The sequence below is a fragment of the Bombina bombina genome, chromosome 3 (assembly GCF_027579735.1).
Source record: "Bombina bombina isolate aBomBom1 chromosome 3, aBomBom1.pri, whole genome shotgun sequence".
NCBI lineage: Eukaryota > Metazoa > Chordata > Amphibia > Anura > Bombinatoridae > Bombina > Bombina bombina.
The window spans coordinates 1,197,326,050-1,197,341,409 of record NC_069501.1 but is presented as its reverse complement, the minus strand read 5'-3'; the positions used below and the strand labels follow the sequence as shown (position 1 = coordinate 1,197,341,409).

Below are 15,360 nucleotides of genomic sequence, written 5' to 3'. Positions count from 1 at the left end.
GGCCACGTACATATATATTTCACTTCTAATACCCTAGGAGGACTGCAAAATTGTGAGTTATTGAATAAATGCATATTTTAAGTAAGAGTTATGATGTTCTTGCAGCCTCTATAGGGATGCCAGTTGAGCTGCATAAAAAATGCTTGAGTTATAGCCAATAAAAAGTCATAAAGCCCAAGCTATTGTTTTCTTTAGTAACATGCCCCATGATTACTTGCTGCCACAAAGCACAGAAACACAACCCTTGCTCAATGTAGCAAATAGCACACAGGAGCTTGGTACCCAATAGAATAATGACTGCCTATAATCAGGGATGGCTCAACTATGGAACCAAGTGGGTTCAATGGATCCAGACAACACTTGACAAGGGACACCACTTCAGTGACTAAGTTAGACACTGTCAGACACAGGCCGCTCCTGTTCTCTGTCTCGGTGGGGAAGTCACAAGCTCCAAGCAGCATAACCATATAATGCACAAAGACACAGAGCCAATCAAGGACAACATTCAAGGTGGGACAAGTACTTTCCTAACTTCGTTCCCACTTATTGCACATTTGTGCATAAGCATTGGTTGCCTGCAGGTAGGCACAAAGGCTTAGTAGGTTCAGGGGCCAGGCTTGTAGGTTGATATGCTAATCAATAATGTTACTAAGGGGGGCATTATTTCATTCTTGGACCCACCAAGCACAATCTTTTCTAGACCATTAGGGAGCATGAGGTGGGTGAGGAAAAACACTAGCCCTCTACAGACCTGTCTACACATAGGAAATTATATGGCTTCCAGTTAACCCAATGGCTGAACAATAGCAGACCCAATGGCAGGCACAGTGTGAGTGTGCAGAGACCAGACTAGTCAAAACTACCATGCATAAATCACTAATCACTACTGCACAAAGCACATTAAAGATTTGGGTCACTATAACATGTGCATAGATAAAATCATCCCTCAGAAATAAAACAGAGCAGAAAAGGAATACATTTTAGAAAAAGAATAACAAAAATTGTAATTACCACTGCCATCAGAAAATAACAAAAGAAGGGTTAGCATAATCAGCAGTTACAGAGAAAGCGCAAAATGAAGCATGCCAAGAAGCCCAACAGGACAGGAGTTGTGTATGTGTTACATATAGTATTGTATCAAGTTTTGTCAAAATCTCAGTTTTAAAGTTGCATGTCCCTTTAAAAAAAAAAAAAATTCTAATGTTAAAGGGATATGAAACCCAAATATTTTATTTCATGATTCAGATAGAGCATGCAATTTTAGGCAACTTTCTAATTTACTTCTATTTTCAATTTGTCTTCATTCTCTTGGTATCTTTATTTGAAAAGCAGGAATGTAAGCTTTGGAGCCGGCCCATTTTTGGTTCAGCACCTGGGTAACGCTTGCTGATTGGTGACTAAATGTAGCTACCAATTGCCCGGTGCTATACAGGGTGCAGAACCAAAAATGGGCCAGCTCCTAAGCTTACAATCCTGCTTTTTCAAATAAAGATACAAAGAGAATGAAGAAAAATTGATAATAGAAGTAATTAGAAAGTTGCTTACTCTATCTGAATCCTGAAAGAAAAAAAAATGTGGGTTTCATATCCCTTTAAAGTCCCATTCTCAAGGTTGGGCAAATGATGCTTCTGGTAGGCTCACTGGATGTTTCCTGCTCAAGTGCTTCAACAAATCTATATATATTTGTGTTGGAAAGTCCCTTTTACTTTCCAAAATTTGGGACTCTCTATTAGCAATTTAAAAATTATTTGTATTGTTGTGCATTGGTTTAGCCAGTGGACTGATAATTAAAGTTACTAAATGTATTTGTGCCTTCCTTTGGAATGGTTGAGATTTCATTGCTGGAATGTTTAAAGGGACATTAAACAGGAAATGAATGCCAGATAGAATGATATATTCAAATCAGAAATTAATCTGAGAATAATATGCAGGTGCACTTTTTAAAGTGACAGTGATCATTTAAATTTTGAAAAAAATAAGTGTAAAATGTTAGTGTTCATAAAAAAATCGGCAATACCATAATGTGACCTAGGTGTGCTTTATTTAATTTGCCTTGCTGAGGCCAATTAGGAATACACAGAAATGAGTCACTAAAGTGAACAACTACTGACTGTGTGGGATATAGCAACATTAAAAGGACATTCCAGCTAAAATTGGAAACCACATAGATGCATTTCAGTTTTAAATAGAAGCATTTTTGTAATATTCATGTATTGGCAAAAATGCTTGAAATAAAAGCTATAGGTATTTCAAAAGTGTATTTAAGTATGCACCGTGCACCAGCATTTTAAAAATAGAACTTACTCAGAGAGCCTAAGGCGCTTGTATCAGCTAATATGACTCAGTTTGTTAAAGGGACACTGAACCCAAATTTTTTCTTTTGTAATTCAGAAAGAGCATGCAATTTTAAGCAACTTTCTAATTTACTCCTATTTTCAATTTTTCTTCGTTCTCTTGCTATCATTATTTGAAAAAGAAGGCATCTAAGCTTTTTTTTGGTTTCAGTACTCTGGACAGCACTCTTTTATTGGTGGATAAATTTATCCACCAATCAGCAAGGACAACCCAGGTTGTTCACCAAAAATTGGCCAGCATCTAAACTTACATTCTTGCATTTCAAATAAAGATACCAAGAGAATGAAGAAATTTGATAATAGGAGTAAATTAGAAAGTTGCTTAAAATTTCAAGCTCAATCTGAATCACGAAAGAAAAATTTTGGTTACAGTGTCCCTTTAATTGCTGACATAATACAAGCAATCTAGCACTCTGTGCAGCTGAAGTATATAAAATGCTGGTGCACTGAGAATATCTAGCTATACTTCACATGCACCATTATACAGTTCTGCAGAGTCCACTAGCACATTTCAAATACTAATAAAATAAATATTAAAGCAATATTAAATATTAAAGCAAAAGAACTGAAGTTTGCTGGGAGTTTTATACCTAAGTATTAATATGTACACAAAGTTAATAACCAAACCAGGACATAGCCACATGTTGCAGATTACTGGTATCCACAAACATAACGATTTCCCTAATCACTGACACTTAAAGGGTTATACCATGGACAATGTATTTTTCAATCTCAAAGAAAATAATACTACTTTGCATTTCCTTAACTATACATTATACATATATATATATATATATATATATATATATATATATATATATATATATATATATATATACACACACATATATATATATATATATATATATATATATATATATATATATATATATATATACACACACATATATATATATATATATATATATATATATATATATATATATATATATATATATATATATATACACACACATATATATATATATACACACACATATATATATATATATATATATATATATATATATACACATATATATATATATACATATATATATACATACATACATACATTATATATATATATATATATATATATATCCCATTTTATTTGTGTTGACCCATTTTATTTGTGTTGAATCTGAGGAGGCTGCTTGAATAAGTTGCTTATTTCCTAAATTTCAAAACTTTGCAAAACAAAATAAAAAGTTGGTGGGTTATAGTAAGATTAAGAATGGCTTTTGGATTCATTCTTATTTAGATAATTGCATTCTAATTGGAATTGATCACATGTGTTAAAGAATGGAGCTGGTTAGAAGCCAGGTCAATGAGATGCCTGAGATACTCAAGGAGGGGCCCGGGAGGGTAACTGTGGCCAGGATTAAAGCCCTCGTGTTTGTCAGCATAATCATGTGATGACCTCCTGATCCCAGGGAAGGTAGCTGGCTGAGAGCACGGTCTTCCCTCATGACCAGGGACTGCAGTATGGGAACAGGGGCTTCTGTATCCTCCTGCAACAATACATCCAACCAAACATACACGCAAAAGCTGCAACATTGTTACACGTAGTCATTTAACTATTTCAAAGATGCATGTGATCAGCCAGCAGCTATTTTATACCCAAACCTGGAAATCAATTGAAATGAACTGAATAGTTAAACTAGTGTGAGTGATTTAGACAATGCAATTTATGTTTTAGTTAAAAATGGTGAAAAGCACCGTTATACAGGAATGGTACAGCTTTGTTACAAGGAAAAAATAAAATACCATTATTTTAAAAGCAACAATATCATTAAAATGAATGTGGGAGAGAAACCTCAGTTATTTCCTTTTCAAATGCATTAGTTACACTGATTTAATAGATTTGCAAATGAAAATGTGTGTGTGATCCTGTAACAAGAAAGACAAACAGCTATTTGTACCTAATTAAAGTTTCTCCTCGCTTATTCAATCAGCCAATATACTGACATTACATTTATTACATTAAATACATTGTGTTATTTTACAATTTTGCTGTGCATATGTATATTTAAGACACTTTTTTAAAATTAAAAGGTACTTTGCATAGGCTGTTGGATTTAGCATTTTAGGACATTTTTCAAGTCACATTCCTTTCTTCAAAGCTTAGTAAAGGCTATGGTTAAAAGGGAAGGGCTTATATATTTTGTATTACTGAGAAAGAGGTAGGAAATATCATACAGAAGATATAAGCCAGGACATGTGACCCTTCGAATTAAAAAGTGGGGAGGAAGTGAGTAAAGTTTCTCTAGTCCTCAGAGAGTGTCTATGAGCCCTAGTGGTAACACCAACATGAAGAAGACCTGGCTTGCAATTGTTTGCCTGCTTGCAGCTTTAAACTTCTGCAACGGGCAGTTCCCAAGGGCCTGCACCTCAGTGGATGTTCTGCTAAGCAAAGAGTGCTGTCCTTTTTGGCCTGGTGATGGTTCTCCTTGTGGAGTAAACTCAGGCAGGGGGGTATGTCAAGATGTTGTCATATCTAATAAGACTTTGGGTCCTCAGTTTCCATTTAGTGGCGTAGATGACAGAGAAAACTGGCCCATTGTGTTCTACAACAGGACTTGTCAATGCCAAGGCAATTTCATGGGCTACAACTGTGGTGAATGCAAGTTTGGTTTTAGTGGGCCCAATTGCTCAGTGAGACGACTAAGCATCAGGAAGGAGATCTTCAAGATGACCACGCTTGAGAGGAACAAATTTATTGCTTACCTGAACCTGGCCAAACGGACTATTAGCGCCGATTATGTAATAGCCACTGGGACCTATGCACAGATGAACAACGGATCCAACCCACTGTTTGCTGATATTAATGTGTATGACCTATTCGTCTGGTTACATTATTATGCCTCAAAGGATGCCTTCCTAGATGGAGATATAGTGTGGAGAGACATTGACTTTGCTCATGAAGCTCCAGCCTTCATCCCCTGGCATAGATTCTTCTTACTGCAGTGGGAACGTGAGATCCAGAAGATGGCTAGAGACGAGAACTTTACAATTCCTTTCTGGGACTGGAGAGATGCAGGCAACTGTGAAGTTTGCATTGATGAGCTGTTAGGAGCATCGCATCCTTCAGTTCCAGATATTCTCAGCCCAGCTTCATTCTTCTCCTCCTGGCAGGTATGGTTAGAATTAGTTTCTCTCACCCCCCCCCCCCCCTGTTAATTCTCACTTATATAATGCAATATGAATGAGATCCATAAATTTCCTCAATGCCTAAATTTGATACATTAAAGTAAATTTAACTGAAACTATGAGCAGAAATAAAATTGTTAAATTACAAATCCTTGTAGGTTGTCAAATCTTTAAGCAGGTTTTTTTATTGCTGTTTTAGAAATCAGATTCGTTCAAAGTAATAACCAGCCTTAGAAAAACTTTTATATTTACTGTGGTGTTCCTTGCAAAATGTATTTTCATAAATATTTATTTAATAAAACGAATATATTAATGCAATCGTATAAAATGACTGACACTTATTTCCACATTAGGTTCTATTTAATATAATAATTAATTTCAGATTTTTTTTTCCACTTGAAATAGTGAAATATCTACACTTTGAAGAAAAAAATATGTGGGTGACTATGCACTTGGTAGTTTTAAGTCAACAAAGATTCTAATAATCAGGAGAAATGCACTATATACGTTGTTGCTGTTTACACAAAGTAACAATATTTAATTTAGGTTACTGCTGCAGTGTTGGTAGTTCTGACGACTGACATCTAAGTTGTTGCTGGTTTAATAAGCTCAGTTTTCAGTAAGCAATAGCTTGGTAGTGATGTAATTCAACTAAATTTATTTTTTTCATTCCAAATTAAGGAGTATTTGGGAATTATTATTGCTTTTGTTCATAGTGGTAGTGCACTTCTAAACTGAGAACCCGTGCAACTTTTCCAAATGTGCAATTTTTTTTAATCCACACATTTTGGCTTCTTAGTGAAACCATATTGCATATCAAAAGGTGCCTGTTACCCTGAGTGCATGAGGTGTTTCCATAAACAGGTGACTGGTGATGATGAAAATAAAACGACTCTTGGATGCAACAAATACTACTACTAATAGGAATAAGACACTTAAAAGTACGTTATATGGATTTAAAATATATCTATATCTATCATTTTAGATTATATTTGGATTTTTATTATATCCTAAATAACCGCTTAATATTGAAGAACAGTAGACTGATCATCTATGGTGCATAGTGATCAGGCAGCTCTATAGAGAGATAAATGGGTTATACATATATAAAACAAAGGATAAAAAAAAAATCTTTATTTAAAATTAATAAATAACTTTTTAAAGTTATTGTTATTATTAAAGCCATTGTAGTTATTTGTGTAAGAAGGTGCACACCTGCCATTAGCCTTAAATAAAAGCTTTATTTACTAGCAGCTGTTTTATAGTGCAAAAGGCCCTTGCCCCTCACTAAAGGATATAGTTTGGAATGTTATAAAATCTTTAAAAAAAAAAAAAAAAAAAAAAAAAAAGTTATAAAAAAAAATTATTTTCTTAGACCAATTTTCATGGTTCCAATCTATTCCATGTCACAAATGTCTAGCTACTATTGAATATATTTTCTTTCGTTTTGAGCATCAGCACATTTTTTCAAAATGTTACTAAACTAAGTACTAATTTATCCTGTAATTATTTTTTTTTTTATTAAATGAGCATTGTTTTTAACTTCATTACCATTTTACTTGCACAAGTGCCAATATCTTGCTAATACTGTGTAGTGATGTGTTTGTCAGTAACACAGAAACATTGTAGTAACAGCCCACCCCCAATGTCGGCAAATAATGCTTGCTGCTTTAATAGGACTATAGTTTGTGGGGGTCTTTATTTTTATTTTTTGGGGGTGGGGTGGTATTAATAAATTCTCCCTCATTCAGACACATTTATTCTTAGTAGTTTGCATTGGATGGTGACATTATGGCCCCTAGTTGTTGGGGTAGACCAACTTGATGTCTATAAATCCAGCTTTTAACTTTAAAGGGACACTTCACTAACCCCATCCATCCTTATATATTTTTTTTTTTTTTTTTAATGATTCAGATAGGAGTAAATTAGAGTTGCTTAAAATTACATGACCTATTAATTTTCTTTGTTCTTTTGCTATCTTTTTTTTAAAAAAAAGCAGTAATGTAAAGTTTAAAAAACGGCCCATTTTTGGTTCAGGACCTGGGTTATGCTTGCTTATTGGTTTGTTAAATGTAGCCACCAATAATCGAGCACTATCCAGGGTGCTGAACCTAAAATGGACTGGCTACTGAGCTTTAACTTCATGTCTTTAAATAAAGATAGAAAGAGAATGAAGAAAATGTTATAGGAGAAAACTAGAAAGTTGCTTAAAGGGACAGTCTAGTCGAAATTAAACTTTCATGATTCAAAGAATGCAATTTTAAGTAACTTTCTAATTTACTCCTATTTTTTTTTCTTCGTTCTCTTGCTTTCTTTATTTGAAAAAAGAATAACCATAGGAGCTGGCCCACTTTTGGTTCAGCACCTGGGTAGCACTTTCTGATTGGTGTCTAAATGTAGCCGCCAACTACTAAGCGCTACCCAGATGCTGGACCAAAAATAGACCGGCTTGCATTCAAATAAAGATACGAAGAGAACAAAGAAATTGTTAATAGGAGTAAATTAGAAAGTTGCTTAAAATTGCATGCGCTATCTGAATCCCGAAAGTTTAATTTTGACTAGACTATCCCTTTTTAATATCAAACTCTAGGTTCAACCCCTTATCAAATTCCATGGTTAGTTTCTGCTATGAGCTACTAACTTTTAAACGGACATTGGGCTCCATTCATCAAAGGGCGGGCTGACAAGGTTCGCTGTCATGATGCTCGTCCACCCATCCTTGCGGCGAGTGGGCAATGCTGCCCCCCTGCTTGCATGCAGCCAATCACGTGCAAGAGGGGGCTGTCAATCATCCCAATCAGTGAGCCTGAAAGACTAGGGCTCCAAAGCTACTTGATAAATGGAGCCTATTGAAAACTTTTTTTTTTTTTTTTTTTTTTTGCGCTTGTTTTGTCTCACATTCCTTTGGGGAGGGGGCAAATAATAAAAATTTGTAATGTAGGTTTCCAAAATGCTGCAACATAAACCAGCTATATCTGATACATTTTTAGATGCAATATTTTAAATCTTAAAATATACAGAGAATATTTTCCCTATCTCTAGTTTCTTTGAGGTTTTTTACCTCCTGATACCACTGAATTTATTATCCAACAGATTCCGCAGCGCTATAAACATAGGCGGTATACAAGATAACATTTATAGGGATCAGATGGGTAGAGAGCCCTGCAGAGAATTGCACTGTTGTAGATCGCCTTCATAAGAGCCGTCTACAACAGCTCGGCTCATAGGCTTACATTCTAAGGGGTAAGTAATTGCAAAAAATACTAGCATGTTTATTAAAACACTTTCTTGCATAAAACTGTCCTTTTAAACTCTGCAAAATGGCTTAGCACAATAGTGCAATTCATGTAAATATATAGTATAAAGAGCATAAATGTAATTATAAATGCTCTATATTATAGACCAATTCTATAAAGGTCTCTGGGCATGTTGGGTGCTATAAGAAATCTTGATAGTACTAGGACGCCACTGTTCTAATACTGAAAAGGCCATTTTTACCTTGAGAACAATGTATCTCGCAAAAGGGTGTTCCCTGCTTTTTAAGTATGTGAAGGTGATGAATACATTACAATAGGGTATACAAAAATAGTTATTAAAATAGTATAAAATTAAATACTGAAAAACATAGTCAATTTTATTTTTTAAAGGGACACTAAACCCAATTTTTTTCATGATTCAGATAGAGCATGCAATTTTAAGCAATCTTCTAATTTACTCCTATTATCAATTTTTCTTCATTCTCTTGCTATCTTTATTTTAAAAGCAGGAAAGTAAATATTAGGAGTCAGCCCATTTTAGGTTTAGCACCCTGGATAGCACTTGCTTATTGGTGGCTATATTTAGCCACCAATAAGAAAGGATAGCCCAAATTCTGAATCAAAAAATGGTCAGGCTCCTAAGCTTTATATTCCTGCTTTTTATATATAAAATAGAAAAAGAATAATTGATAATAGGAGTAAATTAGAAAGTTGATTTAAGATTGCATGCTCTATTTGAATCATTAAAGAAAAATTGAGTTCAGTATATATATATATTTTTTTTTTTATTGGCATTAAAAATTGTTCTGCAAAAATCATATATTATGAAAATATTAATTCATATTGAAACTGCAGAAACTCCTTCCTTGCAGTAAAATGTGTACATAATCCCAATCTAGGGCCCGATCCAATATGCAGCAACGCCGAAATTTGCGCTGGTTTGGTGTCCTATATACGGCGTAACCTAGAAGTTACGCCCGTATATTTCTGCCTTCGCCCCTAGTTTTTTGGGCCATAGGCAGGTATACCAAACCAGCGCAGTTTGGTATCCAATATACAGCGTAAGGACTTACGTGGCGAAAATGGAGAAATCTTACTCCATTTTCACCTCGCCACAAAATGCAGCCGTAGTAAGCCTTACGCTGTCTATTGGAGCCTAATTGCGCAATGTCTACCTGTCAACCGCGATCCCCCGCCGCAATCCCTAATAAAGTGTTTAACTCCTAAACCGCCACTCCCGGACCCCGACCGCCACCTACAATAAAAGTATAAGCTCCTAATGTGATGCTCCTACCCCGCCGCCATCTACCTTACCTACCCACTAAAGTGAGCCCCTTACACTGCCGCCATCTACCTTACCTACCCCCTAAAGTGAGCTCCTACCCCGCCGCCATCTATTTTAAAAATTTTAACCCCTAATTTAATCCCCCTACACCGCCGCCACCTATATTAACCCTAACTCTAACATCCCTAACTAAATTCTTATTAAAATAAAACTAATATTATTAATTAAAATATTCCTATTTAAATCTAAATACTTACCTATAAAATAAACCCTAAGATAGCTACAATGTAATTAATAATTACATTGTAGCTATTTTAGGGTTTATATTTATTTTACATGTAACTTGGTATTTATTTTAACTAGGTACAATAGCTATTAACTATTTAATAACTAATAGCTACCTAGTTAAAATAATTACCAATTTACCTGTAAAATAAATCCTAACCTAAGTTACAAATACACCTACATTATCAATAAATTAAATAAACTACAAATATCTAAACTAAAATACAATTAAATAAACTAAACTAAATTCCAAAAAATAAAAAAGATTACAAGATTTTTAAGCTAATTACACCTATTCTAAGCCCCCTAATAAAATAATATAGCCACCCAAAATAAAAAAATTTCCCTACCCTATTCTAAATTTAAAAAGTTAACAGCTCTTTTACCTTACCAGCCCTTAAAAGGGCCTTTTGCGGGGCATGCCCCAAAGAAAACAGCTCTTTTTGCCTGTAAAAAAAAACACAATACCACCCCCCAACATTACAACCCCCCACCCAAACCCCCCTTAAAAAAAATCTAACACTACCCCCCTGAAGATCTCCCTACCTTGTATTCACCCAGCCAGGCAGAACTCTTCATCCGATCCGGGCAATGTCTTCAATCAAGCGGCAAAGAAGTCTTCTTCCATCCGGCAATGTCTTCAAGCAAAGCGGCATCTTCAATCTTCGCTCCTCCGCCGCGGAGCATCCATCCGGCACGAAGACTGAACAAGGAATGAGGTACCTTTAAATGACGTCATCCAAGATGGCGTCCGTCGAATTCCGATTGGCTGATAGGATTCTATCAGCCAATCGGAATTAAGGTAGAAAAATCTGATTGAATCAGCCAATCAGATTCAAGTTCAATCTGATTGACTGAACCAATCCGTCAATCAGATTGAACTTGAATCTGATTGGCTGATTCAATCAGCCAATCAGATTTTTCTACCTTAATTCCGATTGACTGATAGAATCCTATCAGCCAATCGGAATTCGACGGACGCCATCTTGGATGACGTCATTTAAAGGTACCTCATTCCTCGTTCAGGCTTTGTGCCGGATGGATGCTCCACGTCGGAGGAGCGAAGAAAGAAGATTGAAGATGCCGCTTTGCTTGAAGACATCGCCCAGATGGAAGAAGACTTTGCCGCTTGTTTGAAGACATCGCCTGGATCGGATGAAGAGTTCGGCCCGGCTGGGTGAAGACAAGGTAGGGAGATCTTCAGGGGGGTAGTGTTAGTTTTTTTTAAGGGGGGTTTGGGTGGGTTTAGAATAGGGGTATGTGGGTGGTGGGTTGTAATGTTGGGGGGTGGTATTGTGTTTTTTTTTTTACAGGCAAAATAGCTGTTTTCTTTGGGGCATGCCCCGCAAAAGGCCCTTTTAAGGGCTGGTAAAGTAAAAGAGCTGTTAACTTTTTTAATTTAGAATAGGGTAGGGAATTTTTTTTTATTTTGGGGGGCTTTATTATTTTATTAGGGGGCTTAGAATAGGTTTAATTAGCTTAAAAATCTTGTTATCTTTTTATTTTTTGTAGTTTAGTTTATTTAATTGTATTTTAGTTTAGATATTTGTAGTTTAATTTATTGATAGTGTAGGTGTATTTGTAACTTAGGTTAGGATTTATTTTACAGGTAAATTGGTAATTATTTTAACTAGGTAGCTATTAAATAGTTATTAACTATTTAATAGCTATTGTACCTAGTTAAAATAAATACCAAGTTACCTGTAAAATAAATATAAACCCTAAAATAGCTACAATGTAATTATTAATTACATTGTAGCTATCTTAGGGTTTATTTTATAGGTAAGTATTTAGATTTAAATAGGAATATTTTAATTTATTAAAATAAATCTAATTAATATTATTAAGAATTTAGTTAGGGATGTGAGTTAGATAGGGTTATTATACTTAATATCGTTATTATATTATATATATATATATTAACTATATTAACCCTAATATAATTAGGGTTAATATAGCTGGCTGCGGTGTAGGGGGATTAGATTAGGGGTTAATGTGTTTAATATAGGTGGCGGCGGTGTAGGGGGATTAAATTAGGGGTTAATATTTTTAAAATAGATGGCGGCGGGGTAGGAGCTCACTTTAGGGGGTAGGTAAGGTAGATGGCGGCGGTGTAAGGGGCTCACTTTAGTGGGTAGGTAAGGTATATGGCAGCGGGGTAGGGGCTCACTTTAGGGGGTAGGTAAGTTGGCGGCGGTGTAAGGGGCTCACTTTAGGGGGTAGGTAAGGTAGATGGCGGCGGGGTAGGGGCTCACATTAGGGGGTTATAGATTTAATATAGCTGGCGGCGGGGTCCGGGAGCGGCGGTTTAGGGGTTAATACATTTTTTATTGTTAGAATAGTGAGGGGGGATAGCGGATAGAGGGTTAGACGTGTCGGGCTATGTTTGGGAGGCGTGTTAGACAGTACGGGAGATTTAATAACTTTAGTCAGGTTTTGTAGGCGCCGGCAGTTTCTAAAGTGCCGTAAGTCACTGGCGACTCCAGAAATTTGTACTTACGCAGATTTCTGGACATCGCTGGTTTGTCAGACTTAAGGCACTTTAGCCTCTGACGGCGCCGTATATGGGATAGCTCGAGTTGCAAGCTGAAACTACGGGCGGCGGGGGTTCCCTCGCTTGCGCCGCAAACTACGATCTTTATCGGATCGCGCCCCTAACCTCTACAACTATTTCAGCTGCTACATCCAAACCCTTTTTGGTGGGGAGGAATTGTTATTAGTTACTGAATAACCAAATTAAGACGTGTACACATTTATAGATACTCTAATCTAAATGTATGGGGATGCATTGACTACTGTGCATTATACCATATCCTTATGCTTTACTTCTGGCTATTGGCCATAATTGTGAGAACACACAAAAGGACATGCCTACAAAATGAAGAGAAAATGTGTAATCCTAATGTGAATTAATTCATACATAGTTTTTTTTTTTTTTTTCATCCTAACATTTATGATGCATAACGTGATTCATGCAAAATTCTACTCCTATATAACCTTTCTCCTTGGCCTCATTGGTTAGTGTATTAGCTGATGTATAATGTACATAATTATTCTTGCTATTATATAGCCAGTCCATTGACATCAAACTGGAGCATAATTTGTGTGCACAATGGCTATTATCTCTTCAATTGTGTCATTCATTACTTGTCACCTCATTATAACCTTACTGGTTGGTTCACTATTAACACTTCCATTGAATGTCAGTTTCAAATCAAATTGTGACACAAATGATTTTATCTGCATAGTTTCAATTGATGTTACACCTATTATTATTCTATACAATAAATTTTCAAATTATCAGAAATTTATCAGGTCTAATTTGGAGTTCAGACCTGTTGGAACCCTGGTTTTTAGTCTAAAAATCCAAAATGTTTCTCTTTCCATTAACATCTCATCCCTATTACCTCCCCTCTTTTTCTGAAGTATCTGTTCAATAATTTTCCATTTGAAACTTGCTGTACTTTTTTTATTATGGACTAATGTAAAATGGTTATTAAGGGGAGTTGTAAGGGTACTAATTCATATATCTGATAAGTTTTCTTTCATCCTAGTCCTTGCCTCCCTTGTTGTAAGTCCTACATATTGTAGCTGGCATTCCACACGTGATTAAATAAACCACATATGTGGAACAACCATTTTTAGGCAATATTTCTTGGTAAATGATTCCCCTTTTACAGTGGAACAAAACTTTCTCCTACTTCTACTTTTTTGCATGCTGAGTAACCAGCCATTAAAACGTAACAAAGAGGAACCATTACTTGTTCCCTTAATTCTGTGGGTGCTACAACATTGCCTATAGTTCTATTTCTCCTGTGCGCAAATTTGCATCCTGCTTTCACTGTCGGTATTGGATCATAATCTGCAGCTAACATTTTAAAGTGCTCTTGTACTGTGCTGCAAATCTCCTGGTAGTATTTGGAATATTCTGTGATAAACAGACTTTGATTCCATAGACTCTCTCCCTGTATTTCTGTTTGTATTCCTTCCATTTAGTAGGAGTCTCCCTTTTTCAATTTATTCACTGATGATTTTGCTTTCTCGTTTATACCATTCCCGCATCCCCTCTTAGTTTATTTGCCAGATTACTTGCCTGTTCTTGGTATGTGGACTCACTAGAACAATTATGTTTTAGGTGTATGTATTGGCCTTTTGCCACCACCCCAAACACCCTATCTGGGTGGCAACTCCTGGCGTGTAGCAAAGTATTACCCAATATGGGTTTGTAATAAATTTCTGTTTCTTTAGGTTTCCCTGGGAAACTTCTCAATGTGATGTCTAGAAAGTTTATTTCCAATGTATCTAACTCTGAAGTAAAACTAATTCCTGCTGTATTATCTAATCCATTGGTAAATTCTGTTAACTTTAACTTATTTCCTTTCTATATAAACAGCTAGTCATCTATATAGAGTCTATACCAAACAATGCTACCCTTGTATGGGTTTCCATCTCCAGAGGCATGGAACATCTCCCACCACCCCATAAAGAGGTTGGTTTATGAGGGAGCAAATTTTGCCCCATTGCTGTTCCACGCCTTTGGCGAACGAAAACCCCCTCAAACTCGAAAAAAAATTGCGAGTTAGGAGAAACTAGGCTACTCTCACTACGAACTCCACATACTCTGCATTGCTACTGTATTCCCTTGCTAGAAAAAAACTTAACGCTTCCAACCCCTTTTCATGGGGTACACTTGAATACAGAGATTTGATATCAACCGTCAACCATATATATCCTTTCTCCCACGTTAATTCAGATAGCAGATTCAACACTTGTTTGGTATCAGAAATGTAGCTCAGGAGTGTGACTACAATAGGTTGTAAAATCATCATATCTAGCCACTCTGATTGATAGATGCTCTGTCAGTGAGCCTATTCCACTGATGATCCCCCCCCCCCCCCCTTGACATCCACAAGAAACTGGGTTATCTACTAGCAAATAAATAAAAAAAGCTAAACTGCACATGCAAAAATGCTGTGAAATTCGTATTTCTAACACAACATATAAGTATTTTTATTTTTGTAAAAAT

General features: G+C 35.8%; 1 protein-coding gene across 1 annotated transcript in view; it reads left to right on the top strand.

Moving 5' to 3' along the window:
* The first annotated feature begins 4,590 nt into the window (after positions 1-4,590).
* TYR (tyrosinase) overlaps positions 4,591-15,360 on the top strand; it is an 89,615-nt gene continuing 78,845 nt past the window's right edge. The window contains exon 1 of the mRNA XM_053708632.1: positions 4,591-5,492. Within this exon, the coding sequence (XP_053564607.1) occupies positions 4,644-5,492 (849 nt within the window). The 5' untranslated portion in view covers positions 4,591-4,643. The remainder of the gene's footprint in view (positions 5,493-15,360) is intronic.